General features: G+C 42.8%; 1 protein-coding gene across 5 annotated transcripts; it reads right to left on the bottom strand.

The window, feature by feature from the left end:
* Positions 1-369: 369 nt before the first annotated feature.
* dnajc24 (DnaJ (Hsp40) homolog, subfamily C, member 24) lies at positions 370-22989 on the bottom strand. 5 transcript variants are annotated; one of them, XM_068313519.1, is made up of 6 exons: positions 22698-22989; positions 21771-21874; positions 20614-20746; positions 7187-7255; positions 5612-5803; positions 370-1111 (listed from the first exon to the last, which is right to left on the bottom strand). In XM_068313519.1, the coding sequence occupies exons 2-6, from the start codon at positions 21867-21869 to the stop codon at positions 945-947; spliced, it is 660 nt and encodes a 219-aa protein (XP_068169620.1). In that variant the 5' UTR covers positions 21870-21874; positions 22698-22989; the 3' UTR covers positions 370-944. The 5 variants fall into 5 exon arrangements, 4 of the variants coding, with proteins under 4 accessions (XP_068169620.1, XP_068169619.1, XP_068169621.1 ...); XM_068313518.1 differs by having other exon boundaries at positions 21771-21871; positions 22698-22987; XM_068313520.1 differs by lacking the exon at positions 22698-22989 and adding an exon at positions 22379-22687.
* Positions 22990-23191: the final 202 nt, after the last annotated feature.

Genomic DNA, 23191 nt, shown 5'->3' with positions numbered 1-23191 from the left:
CAAAGAAGGTCCTCAGTGTCTCTGTGGAGGAGCTCGGTGTCTAGCACTGAAGGTGTTCCTGGGAGAAGGTGGTGTGCGGGGGGGGGGGGACTGGTGTTCCACAGGATGGTGCTGAACTTGGTCATGGTCCTCCTCTGCAGAACTGTCTCCACCTCAGGCTCCTACTGACCACAGAACCAGGTCTGTGGAAGAGTCTGTTCAGGCAATGCTGTAGTTGCAGCTTTTGAATCTTACACACATCATCAGTCAACTGAGACTGTACTATAACTTCTAACTGAAGGCCATTGGGTATTATGTTGTATGCCAATAATTAATGATTGACCCAAACTCTGACATTCGTACAGAAAGAAGGAATTTTATTTCAGTGCACTCATAATCCAGAACAACAGGCGGAAACCAGCACACGTGAACACGTGTGGGATCATGCAGGCGTGTTGAGACATGTGGTTCAGACCCCAGAGTCACAGAGAACCCTGACTCTGCCTGCGCGAAACCTCACATGTAGACTCTCCTGGGATCGCCCATCATCCTCCAGTCGTTAGCATCTCATCACCTCAGAATAATCGCCATAAGGGTGTCGCTGTTATGTAAGCACACACGACATGGCTAGAAGAAAAACACAACTCTGTTGCATAAAACAGTTTAATTGTGTAGGAAACTCTGGTTGGCCATCGAAGCAGAGCATCATGAATGCTAACATGTTAGCTGCAGACACGAGTGTTCATGGGAATGTCAGCCAGTGTCCATCAGTCAGACTGCTACCTGTCACCCAGGAGGAGATAAGACCAGACAGAATTCATCACTGCTTGATTGGTGGCGTCAGAACTCTCCTCCAATTGGCCACAGCCTCAGGTCTCAGTTATCACTCTGCTCCTCATCCACTGGTGTGGAAATCCCCCCTGCCTGGAGGCAGCAGTAGGTTCATGCAGTGAGACTGGGGGAGTTCAGGTGACCTTCAGAGAAGATACCCCTTCTAGTGTCCAGGGTGAAGGTCCTGTGTGAGCCACACACTCAAACCAGATCTCCTCCACCACTCCTGGACCCTCTTGCCAATTTTCTGATGGTCTCATATTGACATGGATGTGTCTCAGCCACCTGGTTACTTCTGCACCTGGATGAGACACAATAATGAAAAAATGATGAAAGAAAAACAGAACTCAAGGGTTTAGAGCTAACTAACTGCTTATCCTGAAGAAAACCTCTAACGAGTGATGTTAATCATGAAGTCCAGCTTGTTCTGGAGAATCAAACCCGGACTCTGGAGCAATTAAAGGTCATGTGGTCTGATGAGTCACGACTGGCCTGTTCCAGAGTGACAGGGCATCAGGGTAAGAGACAGGTGATGTGATGCACCCAGCATGCCTAAATGGGCGTATTTCTTTTCCTCCCTGATGACATGGTCATATTCCAAGATGGCAATACCATAATCCAGAACCGGACCGTGAAAGAGTGGTTCCGTGAGATGAGACATCATTTTGGATCATATCTGTCAGCACTTAAGGAGACTTTATGCAGTGGTCTGACTCTACGTCATCACTACAAGAGCTTGGCAAAACGTTGGTGCAACTGTGGACAGAACTAAATATTGTGACACTGCATAATATGACAACAGTGAAGGAATCAAAGCTAAAGGCAGTCCAACAACATACTGTATGGTGTGACCTTTGTTCCAGGCAGGATCTGCATCCATGTAGCTTCATTGTGATGTGGCAAATGTTGTAAAATTATGAGTAAACTTCCAGTTCACCTTTAAAACAAAGGTTCACGGCTGTTCACCAGCTCTAAAGTCGTTGATGGCCCACCGGACCCCAGCAGCCCTTCCATTCACACTCAGGGCCCTCATTGGTTGTTCTCAACAATAGAGCTCAGTGTGATCTCCCCTGAGGTACCACCACCAGGAGCCTGTTAAAACCTGCGGTTAACATCTGTCCATGGGGATCTGTCTGAGTCTGACTGTTCACACCTGCTATCACTAAGCGTCTCCAATGACTGTGTGATCTGACTGCACGGCACGGCGGTTTGTATTTAAAAAGCACTGAATCACTGGGATGAACACTGTTTAACATACAGAGGAAAATGTAGTGGAATGTTGTTGCTTGACTCTATATGATGGGAAAACACTGACAAGTAGTTAACAGTTCAGTTTCTGTCATACATTCAACCTGCTTCCACCTGCTTCAGACTCTTATTTTTTTATTTCCAGGCTCTGTTGCTCACACAGTAGAAAATAATAAACCACACACGTCATTTTTAATTTGCAGGTGAAGTGTTTGCTTTGTTCCAGCACCTGACGTATACAGTGGGGGGGAAAGGTATTTAGTCACCCCCCAGTTGTGCACGTTCTCCCACTTAAGATGAGAGAGGCCTGTAATTATCATCATAGGTTTACCTCAACTATGAGAGAGAATGAGGAATAAAAACAGAAAAATCACATTGTCTGATTTTTAAAGAATTTATTTACAAATTATGGTGGAAAATAAGTGTTTGGTCAATAACAAACTTCCTCTCAATACTTTGTTGTATACCCTTTGTTGGTAATGACAGAGGTCAAAGGTTTTCTGTCAGTCTTCACCAGGTCTTCACACTCTGTTGCTGGTGTTTGGTCCATTCCTCCATCAGATCTCCTCTAGAGCAGTGATGTTTGGGGGGCTTTCAACTCCCTCCAAAGATCTTCTATGGGGCTGAGATCTGGAGACTGGCTAGGCCTCTCCAGGACCTGGAAATGCTTCTTACGAAGCCAATCCTTTGTTGCCCGGGTCATGATGAAAGACCCAGCCATGTTTTACCTTCAATGCCCTCAATGATGGAAGGTTTTCACTCAAAATCTCACATGGCCCCATTCATTCTTTCCTTCACACAGGTCAGTCGTCCTGGTCCCTTTGCAGAAAAACAGCCCCAAAGCATGATGTTTCACCCCCATGCTTCACAGTAGCTATGGTGTTCTTTGGATGCAGTTCAGTATTCTTGTGTTTCTACCAAAGAGTTCTCTTCTGGTTTCATCTGACCACAGGACCTTCTCCCAGTCCTCTTCTGGATCCTCCCAGTGCTCTCTAGCAAACAGACGGGCCTGGACATGTCCTGCCTTAAGCAGGGGGACACGTCTGGCCCTGCAGGATGAGTCCTGGGGCATAGTGTGGTCCTGATAGGAGCCTTTGGTACTTTGGTCCCAGCTCTCTGCAGGTCATTCACCAGGCCCCCCCGCGTGGTTCTGGGATGTTTGCTCACCGTTCTTGTGATTATTTTGACCCCACAGGGTGAGATTTTGCGTGGAGCCCCAGATGGAGGGAGATTATCAGTGGTCTTGTATGTCTTCCATTTTCTAATAATTGCCCCCACAGTTGATTTCTTCACACCAAGCTGCTCGCCTAGTGCAGATTCAGTCTTCCTGGTGCAGGTCTACACCTTTGTTTCTGGTGTCCTTTGACAGCTCTCTGGTCTTGGCCGTAGTGGAGATGGAGTGTGAGTGTTTGAGGTTGAGGACAGGTGTATTTTATAGTGCTAATGAGTTCAGACAGGTGCCATTAAAGCAGGTAATGAGTGGAGGACAGAGGAGCCTCTGAAAGTTACAGCTCTGTGAGAGCCACAAATCTTGTTTGTTATTCACCAAATACTTATTTTCCACCATAATTTGCAAATAAATTCTTTAAAAATCAGATAATGTGATTTTCTGGGTTTTTTTTTCTCATTCTGTCTCTCATAGTTGAGGTGTACCTGTGATGACAATTACAGGTCTCTCTCTTCTTCTTAAGTGGGAGAACTTTCACAATTGGTGGCTGACTAGATACCTTTTTTCCCCACTGTAGGCCTTGTTCAGACTCGCCCATCCAGATTGATATCTCATGTCTCGCCTGCAGTCTGAACAGTCCCAATCAGATTTTTGCAGGACAGATTGAAACCACATCCAGGAAGTAGTTTCATATCGGATATGGACGGATGTGTCTCAGTCTGAACAGCTCCAAACACTCTGATTGGATAAGGCGGACCGCGACGTCAAATTCACAATACGAGAGCAAGGAGCTACAGTAGAAGGAAGAGCGTCGCATTACGGAGCCGTAAAACACGGAGGAAGGGACTGACGATGTCTGGCGCGTGTGTGTGTGTGTGTGTGTGTGTGTGTGTTTTTCCACCTCCACAGTGATATCACCGACACGCTAAGGTAACAAAAGTTCATGTTTTGTTGAACAGAGAAGATCGCATTCAGACACTTCCTTAAAACAGTGTAAAAAGTCAACCCTAAAAATCTGTTAGACGGAAATCTGATGTGTCTGCAGTCTGAACGGGGTCATAGGAACAACACGTCATCGATGAGGCGTTACCGATCCAGACGTGAGAATGAAGCCGGTGGTGCTGCTGTGGTGACGTCTCAGAACTCAGACTTTATCTCACTACATAGACCTTGGTTTTTTCCAGTGACACTAATCCTCCTATGTAAAGAAGCTTCGTGGCAAATTCCAGTTCTCTTTATGACTTGCTTTCAGTAGTGGTGTCGTCCTCGGTCGTCATGAGTCTACTTTGGCTCAAACACTGTGATCCAACACTGACGTACCTTGACCTTGGAATTCACCTTGATTTCTTTGAAGGTTGTTGTGAAGAGACAGATCATTACAATGTGTAACCGCTGGTATGATCCGTGTCTTCAATCTGTCATCAGTTTTCCTCCTGAGGTCAGCTTGGCTCCAGTCCCATGGACTGTAGAACATCAAGCTGCTTAGACATGGTCTTACAGCCTTTATCTGTAACACGTCTGTCTTTACTTCTATTTATCTCCTGAGACAACTCTTTCCTTCACTACATGTAACTACATGTAACTACATGTAACTACATGTAACTACATGTAACTACATGTAACTACATGTCCCCCTTTAAAGGGCAGACTGACTACAAGTTTGAGGATGCCTTTGATCCTAATAAGACGACATGTCTTAGTTTATCATGTCCTGATGCTCAAATTATTTTCAGTCTTTTCTAAGGGTACCATCCTTTTGGGGTTTTTATACTATTCTGTTGAACCGTAATTAAAAAGCAAGGTCTGATTATCATTGGTTAATATTCCAGACATTTTTATTCATTATTACTTTTGTCAGCTTCTATGGTGGGTTTTTCTTACATTAAGTGAAGGGTAAAATCCATGTTGTCCAAGGGTATATTTGTCTTCTATTCTTAAATACTACACTCGGCGCTGTCTTCTTTCTCGTTCGGGTGAGGCCAGAATGTTCAAACCGCATTGATTCATAACTCTGGTCTTCATTCCAATCCAGATTTCAGGTTTAGAATGTATTGATCAGGTTTCTGGGCTCCTTCCTAAAGCAGCCAGCTGCTTCAGCCCTACATCACCCACAGGCAGTGCAGGCTTCTGATCAGACTGGTGTGTTGTTCTTCAGTCCAGAGACGACTGTATGGGACACTCCACCTCTTTAACCAGAAGCACAACATGAGGTCTATCTAACAGTTCTCTATGCTTACAGTTCAATGTCCACATTTTATTGTGACACACGTTCAGTGTCCTCCTCCTGAACAACAGTTGAAGAAAAGTTGATCCAATGATGACCTCAGTGTCCATGATGTTGACGTAGAAGGTCTCATTGTTGGCCTTTCACCTCTTTGCCCATACCTGTAGGCGGTGGCCATGTGACGTACACACTGAGGGAACACGTGTCACAGCAAACCACCAGTCCGTGGTGCTCTTCTTCATTTACTGCTTCTTCATCATGTTTTTGCTTCCTACGCTTCTCCTCATCCACCTCGTCCTCAGAGATGCTGAAGCCCCCTCCACATCGGCAGCAGTGTGAAAACACACGCTCATCTGAAGGAACACACACAGAAACACAACAACTGTCTGACATGACCTGCATTCACTAAAGTGCGGATTTTCACTTGATACAATCAACAAAGTCTGACCAATCACAGCACTCGCTTCAAGTGGTATCATTGTGTGTGTGTGTGTGTGTGTGTGTGTGTGTGTGTGTGTGTGTGTGTGTGTGTGTGTGTGTGTGTGTGTGTGTGTGTGTGTGTGTACATATAGAACCAAAACAAGAGACAGAAAACACAACATCCCACAAATCCTAGTACATTAAAATGATACATGTGTTAGATATAATAGGAATAGAAACAAACAGAACAGATAGACGTTGAGGTGTTAATCCTGACTGAAACATGTCGGGTCACACATACTATGGGTGTGCCCATCAGGGGACACACCTTCACCTCGGAACCTACAAGGGAAGTTGGCCAAAGGGCACTTCGGCAGTGCTCAAGAGGTGAGCCAACACCTCCCACTGCCATCACACTCCAAACGCTTTGGCCCACCCGGGTTTTGAACTGGCGACTTGTTTCCCCGTGGACTTAGTGGACGGAGCTACTGCCACTTTGATTTTTTTATTTTTACGAAAGAAATGATTCGTAGAAGTGTCACACATGATTCAGCTGGTTCTGCTGTAAATCTGTCAGGAATGCTGGGACACACGCCTCCACACGCAGACAGATCTGTAGGTGACTGAAATGACAGACTGTGCTTTGATTTAATTGGCTGAGGGGGTAAAGGGTAAATGGGCTGTACTTACCTGCACCCTGCTAGTCTGAATACTCAGAGTGTTGCACACACAAGCCAGAGTTCACCCGTTCACCAGCGGTCACAGTGGTGACACTGCCTGTCGTCGACGCGCCGGTGACCACTAGAGGCACCGCTGAGACTTACAGCGAAGAGGAGACCCGAGAACAGGGTTTTCAGCATTATGTCTTCAGCTGACGCCCCCCGCCCCCCAACACCACAGACTGCCAGTAGGGCCACAAAATCACGTCTTCAGAGAAGCGTGACACCTACTAGAGGCGTTCCAGTCATTCTTTAGAACATATTCATATTGAAATTAAATGAAATTCAAATATCTACTGTGTTCCTGCACAGCGTCTGGGTGTGAACAAACCGTACTCTAGGGGCTGCAGAGATTGTTCCGACCCATCCCCTCACTCAGATAAATAGGTCACCTAGTTTTTATCATTTTGCAGACAAATCAGCGAACACAGTATTTCCTTTCATTATCAAAAAACGTTGGATTAAAATGTGATCTAAACCCAGGAGAAGTATTAACATGTTAGTCTAAGTAGATCCTGTCGCTGCAGCCGGTCTGGTTGTCATGGCAGTGGCACTGATGTGTAATATCTGTGTGTGGGCATCAGAGTGGGTAGTTACCCTGATCCCAGGTCATGTCCTCCACGCAGATGGTACGGTCCACTGGCCAGTCCTGTCTCAGTTCCTGTACTGGGGAGGAAGCAGAACACCATTAGTGGCAGCAGAAGGTCTGGATGAGGGAGACTTTTAGTTTGTTAGCGACAAACATGCTAGTTGGCGTAACAACTACTACTTCAATAAAAGGCTGTTCCACTGAACCAGCTCAACGTATCTTCATTATCTGTCTGCACTCAAGCTAACAATGACGGATCTGCAGCACGTCACCAAAAACAAAAGAGGAGGTGGACTGGTAGAAGAGAAGCACATTCTACAAATACAAAATGATTGTGAGAAAAGAAATGGAGGAGAGAAACACTTCGATGACACGTCCCTGGGCTCAGGCCCCCATTCAACAAAAACATTCACAATTTCTCCACTTAAATTTGGAACCTGGAAATCTCCATTATGTATTGATCTCACGCGAGTTTCTAGTAACCAGACTCACCTGTGTGATTCACCTGTGTGATTCAGTCTGATTAAAATCAACCAATCAGCAACAGGTCTGCTGGTTTAAACGCTGCAGCGAGAGAGGAGTTAGTTCAACCCCCCAGAGAACAAGAAGAGTCCTGTTGGTCTGTCTGTTAAAACGCTTTGGAACGTCTGCTGGTGGGATCAAGAGATAGACTAATAAAGGCTGATTGATTGATTGATTGATTGATTATCACCATGTCTCCAAAAATATGCAAAAGTTAAAAAAACCCAAGTGACAATGAATAAAAAACAATCAAAGGTTAATGAAAATAAAGAGACTGATATTACTACAGATATTACTACAGATATTACTACAGATATTACTACAGGTATTACTACAGGTATTACTACAGATATTACTACAGATATTACTACAGATATTACTACAGGTATTACTACAGGTATTACTACAGATATTACTACAGGTATTACTAGATATTACTACAGGTATTACTACAGGTATTACTAGATATTACTACAGGTATTACTACAGGTATTACTACAGATATTACTACAGAAATTACTAGATATTACTACAGGTATTACTACAGGTATTACTACAGATATTACTACAGAAATTACTACAGGTATTACTACAGGTATTACTACAAATATTACTACAGATATTACTACAGATATTACTACAGATATTACTACAGGTATTACTACAGATATTACTACAGGTATTACTACAAGTATTACTACAGGTATTACTACAGGTATTACTACAGGTATTACTACAGATATTACTACAGGTATTACTACAGGTATTACTACAGCTATTACTTCATATATTACTACAGGTAATACTACAGATATTACTACAGGTATTACCACAGATATTACTACAGGTAATACTACAGATATTACTACAGGTATTACCACAGATATTACTACATGTAATACTACAGATATTACTACAGGTATTACTACAGGTATTACTACGTGTATTACTACAGATATTACTACAGGTATTACTACAGATATTACTACAGATATTACTACAGGTATTACTACAGATATTACTACATGTATTACTACAGATATTACTACAGGTATTACTACAGATGTTACTACAGGTATTACGACAGATATTACTACAGATGTTACCACGGATATTACTACAGGTATTACTACAGATATTACTACAAATATTACTGCAGATATTACTACAAATATTACTGCAGATATTACTACAGGTATTACGACAGATATTACTACAGGTATTACTACAGATATTACTAGAGGTATTACCACAGATATTACTACAGGTATTACTACAGATATTACTACAGGTATTACTACAGATATTACTACAGGTATTACTTCGGATATTACCACAGGTATTACTACAGATATTACTACAGGTATTACTACAGATATTACTACAGATATTACTACAGATATTACTACAGATATTACTACAGGTATTACTACAGATATTACTACAGATATTACTACAGATATTACTACAGATATTACTACAGATATTACTACAGGTATTACTACAGATATTACTACAGATATTACTACAGGTATTACTACAGGTATTACTAGATATTACTACAGGTATTACTACAGATGTTACCACGGATATTACTACTGTCAGTTTCACTATCCACTAGGGGAGTGCTGGTTCTGCCTCATTTGGTTCTGCTGTGGTTTTGGGGTTTTGCCAGAGTAACCTTGACTTTAACTTTTTTGAGCTGAATGACTTAGGCACTGTTTGGTCTGTCCTCAGAGTGGTGGATCCTCGGCAATCGGTGACCTCTGTGTGCTTCATCGGCTGGTGGTGACTCGCTCTACTGGATGGATCGGCATGCCTTTGTTATACATTTATTGTTACTGTTATTGTTACTGTGTTGTTAATCTGTACATGCGGTATCTATTGCTTCGTCTGTCCACTCCTGGAAGAGGGGTCCCTCCTCTGCAGTCTTCCTGAGGTTTCTCCCATCCATTTTTTCCCCTGTTAAAAGGGTTTTGGGGGGAGTTGTTCCTTATCCGATGCGAGGGTCGCACTGCTTGCAGTGCACAAAGGTCAGAGGGATATCGTCCATGTGCAGATTGTAAAGCCCTTTGAGACATTGTTTGTGAATCTGGGCTATATAAAATAAATAAACTTGAAACTTAAACTTGAAACTTACTACAGGTATTACGACAGAGATTACTACAGGTATTACTACAGGTATTACTACAGATATTACTACAGGTATTACTACAGGTATTACTAGATATTACTACAGGTATTACTACAGATATTACTACAGATGTTACCACGGATATTACTACAGGTATTACTACAGATATTACTACAGGTATTACTACAGGTATTACTACAGGTATTACTTCAGATATTACTACAGGTATTACTACAGATATTACTACAGATGTTACCACGGATATTACTACAGGTATTACTACAGGTATCACTACAGGTATTACTACAGGTATTACTACAGGTATTACTTCAGATATTACTACAGGTATTACTACAGATATTACTACAGATATCACTACAGGTATTACTACAGATATTACTACAGATATTACTACATGTAGTACTACAGGCTTACTACAGATATTACTAAAGATATTACTACAGATATTACTACAGGTATTACTACAGATATTACTACAGGTATTACTACAAGTATTACTACAGGTATTACTACAGATATTACTACAGGTATTACTACAGGTATTACTACAGATATTACTACAGGTATTATTACAGATATTACTACAGATATTACTACAGGTATTACGACAGATATTACTACAGATATTACTACATGTAGTACTACAGGCTTACTACAGATATTACTACAGATATTACTACAGATATTACTACAGATATTACTACAGGTATTACTACAGATATTACTACAGGTATTACTACAAGTATTACTACAGGTATTACTACAGATATTACTACAGGTATTACTACAGGTATTACTTCAGATATTACTACAGGTATTACTACAGATATTACTACAGATATTACTACAGATATTACTACAGATATTACTACATGTATTACTACAGATATTACTACAGGTATTACTACAGATGTTACTACAGGTATTACGACAGATATTACTACAGATATTACCAGAGATATTACTACAGATGTTACCACGGATATTACTACAGGTATTACTACAGATATTACTACAAATATTACTGCAGATATTACTACAGGTATTACGACAGATATTAGTACAGGTATTACTACAGATATTACTACAGATATTACTACAGGTATTACTACAGGTATTACTACAGGTATTACTACAGGTATTACTACAGGTATTACTACAGGTATTACTTCAGATATTACTACAGGTATTACTACAGATATTACTACAGATATCACTACAGGTATTACTACAGATATTACTACAGATATTACTACATGTAGTACTACAGGCTTACTACAGATATTACTACAGATATTACTACAGATATTACTACAGGTATTACTACAGATATTACTACAGGTATTACTACAAGTATTACTACAGGTATTACTACAGATATTACTACAGGTATTACTACAGGTATTACTACAGATATTACTACAGGTATTATTACAGATATTACTACAGATATTACTACAGGTATTACGACAGATATTACTACAGATATTACTACATGTAGTACTACAGGCTTACTACAGATATTACTACAGATATTACTACAGATATTACTACAGATATTACTACAGGTATTACTACAGATATTACTACAGGTATTACTACAAGTATTACTACAGGTATTACTACAGATATTACTACAGGTATTACTACAGGTATTACTTCAGATATTACTACAGGTATTACTACAGATATTACTACAGATATTACTACAGATATTACTACAGATATTACTACATGTATTACTACAGATATTACTACAGGTATTACTACAGATGTTACTACAGGTATTACGACAGATATTACTACAGATATTACCAGAGATATTACTACAGATGTTACCACGGATATTACTACAGGTATTACTACAGATATTACTACAAATATTACTGCAGATATTACTACAGGTATTACGACAGATATTACTACAGATATTACTACATGTAGTACTACAGGCTTACTACAGATATTACTACAGATATTACTACAGATATTACTACAGATATTACTACAGGTATTACTACAGATATTACTACAGGTATTACTACAAGTATTACTACAGGTATTACTACAGATATTACTACAGGTATTACTACAGGTATTACTTCAGATATTACTACAGGTATTACTACAGATATTACTACAGATATTACTACAGATATTACTACAGATATTACTACATGTATTACTACAGATATTACTACAGGTATTACTACAGATGTTACTACAGGTATTACGACAGATATTACTACAGATATTACCAGAGATATTACTACAGATGTTACCACGGATATTACTACAGGTATTACTACAGATATTACTACAAATATTACTGCAGATATTACTACAGGTATTACGACAGATATTAGTACAGGTATTACTACAGATATTACTACAGATATTACTACAGGTATTACTACAGGTATTACTACAGGTATTACTACAGGTATTACTACAGGTATTACTTCAGATATTACTACAGGTATTACTACAGATATTACTACAGATATCACTACAGGTATTACTACAGATATTACTACAGATATTACTACATGTAGTACTACAGGCTTACTACAGATATTACTACAGATATTACTACAGATATTACTACAGGTATTACTACAGATATTACTACAGGTATTACTACAAGTATTACTACAGGTATTACTACAGATATTACTACAGGTATTACTACAGGTATTACTACAGATATTACTACAGGTATTATTACAGATATTACTACAGATATTACTACAGGTATTACGACAGATATTACTACAGATATTACTACATGTAGTACTACAGGCTTACTACAGATATTACTACAGATATTACTACAGATATTACTACAGGTATTACTACAGATATTACTACAGGTATTACTACAAGTATTACTACAGGTATTACTACAGATATTACTACAGGTATTACTACAGGTATTACTTCAGATATTACTACAGGTATTACTACAAATATTACTACAGATATTACTACAGATATTACTACAGATATTACTACATGTATTACTACAGATATTACTACAGGTATTACTACAGATGTTACTACAGGTATTACGACAGATATTACTACAGATATTACCAGAGATATTACTACAGATGTTACCACGGATATTACTACAGGTATTACTACAGATATTACTACAAATATTACTGCAGATATTACTACAGGTATTACGACAGATATTACTACAGGTATTACTACAGATATTACTACAGATATTACTACAGGTATTACTACAGATATTACTACAGGTATTACTACAGATATTACTACAGGTATTACTACAGATATTACTACAGGTATTACTTCAGATATTACTACAGGTATTACTACAGATATTACTACAGGTATTACTACAGATATTACTACAGATATTACTACAGGTATTACTACAGATATTACTACAGGTATTACTACAGATATTACTACAGGTATTACTACAGATATTACTACAGATATTACTACAGATATTACTACAGGTATTACGACAGATATTACGACAGATATTACTACAGGTATTACTACAGGTATTACTACAGGTATTACTACAGGTATTACTTCAGATATTACTACAGGTATTACTACAGATATTACTACAGATATTACTACAGGTATTACTACAGATATTACTACAGATATTACTACAGATATTACTACAGGTATTACGACAGATATTACGACAGATATTACTACAGGTATTACTACAGGTATTACTACAGGTATTACTACAGGTATTACTTCAGATATTACTACAGGTATTACTACAGATATTACTACAGATATTACTACAGGTATTACTACAGGAATTACTACAGGTATTACTAGATATTACTACAGGTATTACTACAGATATTACGACAGATATTACTACAAATATTATTACAGATATTACTACAGGTATTACTACAGGTATTACTACAGATATTACTTCAGATATTACTACAGGTATTACTACAGATATTACTACAGATATTACTACAGGTATTACTACAGGTATTACTAGATATTACTACAGGTATTACTACAGATGTTACCACGGATATTACTACAGGTATTACGACAGATATTACTACAGGTATTACTACAGATATTATTACAGATATTACTACAGGTATTACTACAGGTATTACTAGATATTACTACAGGTATTACTACAGATATTACTACAGATGTTACCACGGATATTACTACAGGTATTACGACAGATATTACTACTAGATATTACTACAGGTATTACTACAGATATTACTACAGATGTTACCACGGATATTACTACAGGCATTACGACACATATTACTACAAATATTACTCCAGATATTACTACAGGTATTACTACAGATATTACTTCAGATATTACTACAGGTATTACTACAGATATTACTACAGATATTACTACAGGTATTACTACAGGAATTACTACAGGTATTACTACAAGTATTACTACAGGTATTACTACAGATGTTACTACAGATATTACTACAGGTATTACTACAGATATTACTACATGTATTACTACAGATATTACTACAGGTATTACTACAGATGTTACTACAGGTATTTCGACAGATATTACTACAGATATTACCACAGATATTACTACAAATATTATTACAGATATTACTACAGGTATTACTACAGGTATTACTACAGATATTACTTCAGATATTACTACAGGTATTACTACAGATATTACTACAGATATTACTACAGGTATTACTACAGGTATTACTAGATATTACTACAGGTATTACTACAGATGTTACCACGGATATTACTACAGGTATTACGACAGATATTACTACAGGTATTACTACAGATATTATTACAGATATTACTACAGGTATTACTACAGGTATTACTAGATATTACTACAGGTATTACTACAGATATTACTACAGATGTTACCACGGATATTACTACAGGTATTACGACAGATATTACTACTAGATATTACTACAGGTATTACTACAGATATTACTACAGATGTTACCACGGATATTACTACAGGCATTACGACACATATTACTACAAATATTACTCCAGATATTACTACAGGTATTACTACAGATATTACTTCAGATATTACTACAGGTATTACTACAGATATTACTACAGATATTACTACAGGTATTACTACAGGAATTACTACAGGTATTACTACAAGTATTACTACAGGTATTACTACAGATGTTACTACAGATATTACTACAGGTATTACTACAGATATTACTACATGTATTACTACAGATATTACTACAGGTATTACTACAGATGTTACTACAGGTATTTCGACAGATATTACTACAGATATTACCACAGATATTACTACAGATGTTACCACGGATATTACTACAGGTATTACTACAGATATTACTACAAATATTACTGCAGATATTACTACAGGTATTACGACAGATATTAGTACAGATATTACTACAGGTATTACCACAGATATTACTACAGGTATTACTACAGATATTACTACAGGTATTACTACAGATATTACTACAGATATTACTACATGTATTACTACAGATATTACTACAGGTATTACTACAGATGTTACTACAGGTATTTCGACAGATATTACTACAGATATTACCACAGATATAACCACATATATTACTACAGGTATTACTACAGATATTACTACAGATATTAGTACAGATATTACTACAGATTTACTACAGATTATAACTGAAATGTGTGTGGAGGAGGTTCTGTCAGCTTGGTGCAGTGTTCACAGGAGAAAATATGAATTAAAGAAAAAGAAAACTATCGAGTGAAAAGCAAAAGTCAAAAACAAAAAATGTATTACATCTTTATTCATTTCTAAAACTATTTTTTAAATAATTACCAGGCTTTCACATTTTGATAAACAATTTTAATATTTTAGATAAGGAGACTTGGTGATGGTTCCTCTCCAAGGAACCATCACCTTAATGCGGTGGAGAGGTTTGTGTGCCCTAAGGATCCTGGGAGCTATGTTGTCGGGAGTCTTGTACTCCTGGTAGGGTCACCCAAGGCAAACAGGTCTCAGGTGAGGAGCCAGACAAAGAATGGTTCAAATATCCCATGAAAAACGGAAAAGGGAAAACTGTGACCCTGCCCGGAGGAAGCCCGGGGCCCACGTCTGGAGCCAGGCCTGGACGGAGGGCCCGTCAGCGAGCGCCTGGTGGCCGGGTCTGCCACGGGGCCCGGCCGGGCTTAGCCCGAAAAGGCAACGTGGATTCTTCCCACCCCTGTGGACCCACCACCCGCAGGGCAGACCGATGGGGTCGGGTGCGCTGCCATATGGGTGGCAGTGACGACAGGGGGTCACGACGGACCAGACCCGGGCGGCAGAAGTTGGCTTTGGGGACGTGGAATGTCACCTCACTGGCGGGGAAGGAGCCGGAACTTGTGTTGGAGGTGGAGCGCTACCAGTTGGATCTGGTGGGGCTTACCTCCACGCATAGCCTCGGTTCTGGATCCAAACTCCTGGATAGGGGTTGGACCTTGTTTTACTCCGGAGTTGCGTCAGGCGTGAGGCGCAGGGCGGGTGTGGGGATACTCACAAGCCCCCGGCTGAGCGCCGCTGTGTTGGAGTTTACCCCGGTGGATGAGAGGGTCGCTTCCCTACGCCTTAAGGCTGTGGGGGGGAAAACTCTGACTGTTGTTTGTGCATATGCACCAAATATCAGTTCAGAGTATTCGGCCTTCTTGGGGTCCCTAAATGGGGTCCTTGAAGGGATCCCTGCAGGGGACTCCATTGTTCTCCTGGGGGACTTCAACGCACACGTCGGCAATGATGGAGACACTTGGAGGGGCGTGATTGGGAGGAATGGCCTCCCTGATCTGAACCCGAGCGGTGTTATGTTGCTGGACTTCTGTGCTAGTCACGGATTGTTCATAACTAACACCATGTTCGAACACAAGGATGCTCATAAGTGTACCTGGTACCAGAGCACCCTGGGTCGGAGGTCAATGATTGATCTTGTGATCGTATCATCAGATCTTCGACCGTGTGTTTTGGACACTCGGGTGAAGAGAGGGGCAGAGCTGTCAACTGATCACCACCGGGAGGTGAGTTGGGTCCGTTGGCGGAGGAAACCTTTGGATAGACCTGGTAAGCCCAAACGAGTAGTGCGGGTGAACTGGGAACGTCTGGAGGAGGACTCTGTCCGTGAGGCCTTCAATTCACACCTCCGAAGGAGCTTCTCGTGCATCCCTGTGGAGGCTGGGGGCATTCAACCTGAATGGTCGATGTTCAAAGCTTCCATTGCTGAAGCTGCAGCTGAGAGCTGTGGTCTCAAGGTCTTGGGTGCCTCAAGGGGCGGTAACCCTCGAACACCGTGGTGGACCCCGGTGGTCAGGGAAGCCGTCCGACTGAAGAAGGAGGCCTTCAGGGGCATGTTGTCCCTGGGGACTCCTGAAGCAGTTGCAGGGTACCGACAGGCCAAAAGGACAGCAGCCTCGGCTGTGATGGAGGCAAAACAGAGGGTGTGGGAGGAGTTCGGAGAGGCCATGGAGAAGGACTATCGGACGGCACCAAAGTTGTTCTGGAGGACTGTCCGACACCTCAGGAGGGGGAAACGGGGAACCATCCAAGCTGTATACAGCAAAGATGGGACACTGTTGACCTCGACTGAGGAGGTTGTCGGTCGGTGGAAGGAACACTTTGAGGAACTCCTGAATCCAACTACCCCAACTGACCCGTCCTCTGTTGCAGAGGCAGAGCTGGAGGATGATGGGGGATCAGAGTCAATCTCTCGGGGCGAAGTCACCGAGGTAGTTAAACAACTGCACGGTGGCAAAGCCCCGGGTATTGATGAGATTCGCCCGGAAATGATGAAGGCTCTGGGTGTTGAGGGGCTGTCGTGGATGACACGCCTCTTTAACATTGCGTGGAAATCTGGGACAGTGCCGAAAGAGTGGCAGACTGGGGTGGTGGTTCCTCTTTTTAAAAAGGGGGACCAGAGGGTGTGTGCCAATTACAGGGGCATCACACTCCTCAGCCTCCCTGGGAAAGTTTACTCCAAGGTGCTGGAAAGGAGGGTCCGGCCGATTGTCGAGCCTCAGATTGAGGAGGAACAAAGTGGGTTCCGTCCTGGTCGTGGAACAACGGACCAGCTTTTTACTCTCACAGGGATCCTAGAGGGGGCTTGGGAGTATGCCCATCCAGTCTACATGTGTTTTGTGGACTTGGAGAAGGCATATGATCGTGTCCCCAGGGATATACTGTGGGAAATACTGCGGGAGTATGGAGTGAGGGGGCCTCTTCTCAGGGCCATCCAATCCCTGTATGCCCAAAGTGAGAGCTGCGTTCGGGTTCTCGGCAGTAAGTCGGACTTGTTCCGAGTAGCTGTTGGCCTTCGCCAGGGCTGCGCTTTATCACCAATTCTGATTGTGATTTTCATGGACAGGATATCGAGGCGTAGTCGTGGTGAGGAGGGGTTACAGTTTGGTGGCCTGAGGATTGCATCGCTGCTTTTGGCAGATGATGTGGTCCTGTTTGCGTCATCAGCCTGTGACCTGCAGCGCTCACTGGTCCGGTTTGCAGCCGAGTGTGAAGCGGCGGGGATGAGGATTAGCACCTCCAAATCTGAGGCCATGGTCCTCAGCAGGAAACCGGTGGAATTCCTTCTCCAAGTGGGGAATGAGGTCCTTCCACAAGTGAAGGAGTTTAAGTATCTTGGGGTCCTGTTCACGAGTGAGGGAACAATGGAGCGTGAGATTGGACGGAGAATTGGGGCAGCAGGAGCGGTATTGCAGTCGCTTTACCGCACTGTTGTCACAAAGAGGGAGCTAAGCCGAGAGGCAAAGCTCTCCATCTACCGTTCAATCTTCGTTCCTACCCTCACCTATGGTCATGAGCGATGGGTCATGACCGAAAGAACGAGATCGCGGATACAAGCGGCTGAAATGGGCTTTCTCAGGCGGATAGCTGGTGTCTCCCTTAGAGATAAGGTGAGAAACACTGCTGTTCGCGAGTAGCTCAGAGTAGAGCCGCTGCTCCTTCGCGTGGAAAGGAGTCAGTTGAGGTGGTTTGGGCATCTGGTGCGGATGCCTCTGGGACGCCTCCCTAGGGAGGTGTTTCTGGCACGTCCAGCTGGGAGGAGACCTCGGGGCAGACCCAGGACCAGGTGGAGGGATTATATCTCAACACTGGCCTGGGAACGCCTTGGGATCCCCCAGTCAGAGCTGGTGGATGTGGCCCGGGAAAGGGAAGTTTGGGGCTCCCTGTTGAAGCTGCTGCCCCCGCGACCCGATTCCGGATAAGCGGTGGAAGATGGATGGATGGATGGACTTGGTGGTGGAATGAGGAGGTACAGGAGTGTATAGAGAGACAGAGGTTAGCTAAGAGGAAGTGGGACACTGAGAGGACTGAGGAGAGTAGACAGGAGTACAGGGAGATGCAGCGTAAGGTGAAGGTAGAGGTAGCAAAGGCCAAACAAGAAGCTTTTGATGACTTGTATGCTAGGTTGGACAGTAAGGAGGGAGAGACTGATCTATACAGGTTGGCAAGACAGAGAGACAGAGATGGGAAGGACGTGCAGCAGGTTAGGGTGATTAAGGATAGGGATGGAAGTCTATTGACAGGTGCCAGTAGTGTGATGGGAAGATGGAAAGAGTACTTTGAAGAGTTGATGAACGTGGAAAATGAGAGAGAACAAAGACTAGAAGAGGTGACTGTTGTGGACCAGGAAGTAGCAAAGATTAGTCAGGATGAAGTGAGGAGGGCACTGAAGAGGATGAAGAGTGGAAAGGCAGTCGGTCCTGATGATATACCTGTAGAGGTTTGGAAGTGTCTAGGAGAGGTGGCGGTAGAGTTTCTGACTGGGTTGTTCAACAGGATCTTAGATAGTGAGAAGATGCCTGAGGAATGGAGGAGAAGTGTGCTGGTGCCCATTTTTAAGAACAAGGGAGATGTGCAGAGTTGTGGCAACTACAGAGGAATAAAGCTGATGAGCCATACAATGAAGTTATGGGAGAGAGTAGTGGAAGCTAGACTAAGGGCAGAGGAAAGTGTCAGGTGTGATGTGTGATAGAAGAGTTTCAGCTAAAATGAAAGGAAAGGTGTACAAAACTGTGGTGAGACCAGCGATGTTGTTTGGTCTAGAGACAGTGTCCCTGAGGAAAAGACAGGAGACAGAGCTGGAGGTAGCAGAGATGAAGATGCTGAGGTTCTCTCTGGGAGTGACCAGGATGGATAGGATCAGGAATGAGTACATCAGAGGGACAGCACATGTTAGAGGTTCTGGAGATAAAGTCAGAGAGGCCAGACTGAGATGGTTTGGACATGTCCAGAGGAGAGATAGTGAATATATTGGTAGAAGGATGCTGAGTTCTGAACTGCCAGGCAGGAGGCCTAGAGGAAGACCAAAGAGGAGGTTTATGGATGTAGTGAAAGAGGACATGAAGGTAGTTGGTGTGAGAGAAGAGGATGAGAAGACAGGGTTAGATGGAGGACACTGATTGGCTGTGGAGACCCCTGAAGGGAAAAGGCCAAAAGAGAAGACTCTTTTTTTTCTTTTTAAACTTAAACATTTATGATGTTATCAATAAAATCATTGAAATTAACAGTTTGTTTAGTTTTTATATTGTACTATTGGCAAAACTCAATCCTTGCGTCGCTTATACCGTAGATTCTGTTATTACTTTTGGGATGCACAAATTTTTCTTGAAGCGCATCCCAGGATGCACTGCCTTCTGGAGGTAAAATGAACTCTGTCGAATGCACTGGTAGTGACGTCCTACCTCTCTGCTGCAGGTCATACTGTCTCCTGCTGCTCGGGTCCCTCAGGATCTTCCAGGCAGCATCAACTTCTAGAAACTTCCCAGCATACTCCGTTCCAGGAGAGCCTTCACCTCCAAGACGATCTGGGTGGTACTGTGTGAAAACACAAACAGGAACCTCACACTGTAAAAGATTGCTTTATTTTGTAAGATACATTTTATAAGACTTTTAAAACTTGTGCTGCTGAACTTTTTTCCTTTCTATTTTGGGACAGACAAGTTCTCGCCCCCCATCTTGTACCATGTAGTTCTGCTTGGATCTCCCAGGCAGCATAAATGGGAGAAACGTGAATCTTCAACATGCACACAGACCTGTACCGTACTAAAATGAAGACATGTGACATTGAACAGATAATAATTCAGGTACATAAAGTCTGTATTTCTCTCACAGCATCAGACACCCAACATCCACAGTACACAAATCTGTACAAAAAATCAATAAGAGGCTTCTGATAGGTCCACCCCCGAGGACTACAGGGGTAAATAGAACAGTGTTGGTCCTCACCACTGAACTATGAAGGGTTACGTGTGCTCATGTAATAAAATAACACTCCAGATTGGTACACTATTTCATATGAATTGTTTAATAGCATTCTTAGCACTGGATGAATGGTTGTAGCAGCAAACAAAGGGATGGAGATAAATTCATTCCAGGGGGGCGCCCACCTCTGAACTTTTACAGGGGTCGTTAGGCACGTATCTACTCAACCAATCGTATAGCTAGTTAGTTTAGGAGACACCAAATATGGACTTAGGTGGGTAGTTCTACTGATCGGGGTTCTATTGTTCAGGGTTCTACTGATCGGGGTTCTATTGTTTGGGGTTCTACTGTTCTGGGTTCTATTGTTTGGGGGTCTACTATTCGGGGTTCCCGCTTCGTGATGGCGTTCGTTGGAGCTGAACCAGAGCTCTGGTGTTCTCTATTCATCTCTGACCACTCTACAGTAAAGCATCTGTTTGAACGCTGAGGTAGGTTCTATTCATTTTTCGCACGTAGGACTTTCCTCTGAGACGAGAGGGAGAGTCTAACAGCCGTCAACGCACCATGAATGAACTGATCCACAGACTTCAGAGGGGCGGGATCAGACAGGTGAGGGGCCACGGGGCAGTGTGTTTACCTGCAGGACCAGCTGCTGGTAGCGCTGTTTGAGCTGCTGGGCTGAGTCCGACGCGCTGGCTCCCAGGACGGCGTACAAGTCCTTCACCGCCTCACACATTCCTGCTGCAACACAGAGAAGTCAGACCACACCAACGACCTGAACGTCTACGGAGATGTCCTTCAAAGCAGAGACCACCTGACTGGACCCTGTTGTCATGGATACTAACACTGTGTCTGAATACAACATCTGGGCTGCCTCAACTGGATGGACACTACTGTGTGCTACTGTGTTGGTTATTTTGGCTGATGGGTGCCGACGGGGGTGTGGGGGGGTCATTAGAGGTAAACACACCCGTGACTACACTTCCATACATCCCAGAAATCAAATCTGAAAACAGGATTTCTGGTGGTTTTGTCCAGTTTCAGTGAAACAGCACCGCTTCACAGACCCCGTTTCAGGAGGAAGTGTGTGTGTGTGTGTGTGTGTGTGTGTGTGTGTGTGTGTGTGTGTGTGTCAGCTCAAAGGACACACACTTCACCATCAGCTCCTACAGGTTTGATGGTCATCATGTGTAACCATGGCAACCTGCGGGGCCGTGTCTAACAGTGTTAGCTGCTGATGCTAACCTGCTCACCATGGTGGCACCAGGACGGTGTCATTACTGGTGCGTCGTGTACTCGTGACGTACTTGTGACGTCCTTGTGACGTGAGCGGGTCATCGTGACCCAACCCTCTAGGGAGCGTTACTGCAGCTCAGAACCAATCACGTGTCACACCCGTTCGCCAGTCACGTGACCGCGCGCCAGAACAAGTTCCTTTGAAGGATTCGGATCGAAGGATCGGTTCTGACTCCGGAAGTGATCCCAGGACTGATGTCTGGACCAGCTGACCGGACAGGAAACAGTTCGAGAGGAGCAAAAGACGTCATGATGACGTCAAACCCACCGGGACCTGGCGCTCCTCAGCACAGCCTCCCTGCTGAGTCTTCAGTGACGTAACGAACCTGAGCGGACAGGACGTTAAACCGGTTCCGGTGACGTCACAGCGGTGCACGCGGGACGGACGTCGTGTTTCCGGTGAGTCGGGAGCGCGTGAGCCCGGTGACCGGTGTAGACCCCGTTCCGTCAGCCGTTCCCCCAGTGTGTCCCACACCGGAACCGGTCCGCTGGAAACACACTGAACAAAGGTTCCGCCCCAGGTTGACGGACTTCCGGTTTCCGGTCAGTGCCCCCCGGTCCATCTGATGACCCTAAATGAGACGGGGGGGTCCATCTGATGGCCCTAAATGAGACGGGGGGGTCAGTGCCCCCCGGTCCATCCGATGGCCCTAAATGAGACGGGGGGGTCCATCTGATGGCCCTAAATGAGACGGGGGGGTCCATCCGATGGCCCTAAATGAGACGGGGGGGTCAGTGCCCCCCGGTCCATCCGATGGCCCT

This window comes from Antennarius striatus, chromosome 4 (genome assembly GCF_040054535.1).
Source record: "Antennarius striatus isolate MH-2024 chromosome 4, ASM4005453v1, whole genome shotgun sequence".
Taxonomy (NCBI): domain Eukaryota; kingdom Metazoa; phylum Chordata; class Actinopteri; order Lophiiformes; family Antennariidae; genus Antennarius; species Antennarius striatus.
Note: the sequence above shows the minus strand (reverse complement) of the source record. Positions and strands in the feature narration are given on the sequence as shown.

Excerpts from the sequence above, each read along its gene's own strand:
- dnajc24 (XM_068313519.1), bottom strand. The coding sequence starts at position 21,869 with ATGTGTGAGGCGGTGAAGGACTTGTACGCCGTCCTGGGAGCCAGCGCG. Across the intron at positions 7,256-20,613 it reads GTATGACCTGCAGCAGAGAG|TACAGGAACTGAGACAGGAC; the intron begins GTAGGACGTCAC and ends CTTCCTCCCCAG. Across the intron at positions 5,804-7,186 it reads GGACATGACCTGGGATCAGG|ATGAGCGTGTGTTTTCACAC; the intron begins GTAACTACCCAC and ends GTGTTCCTTCAG.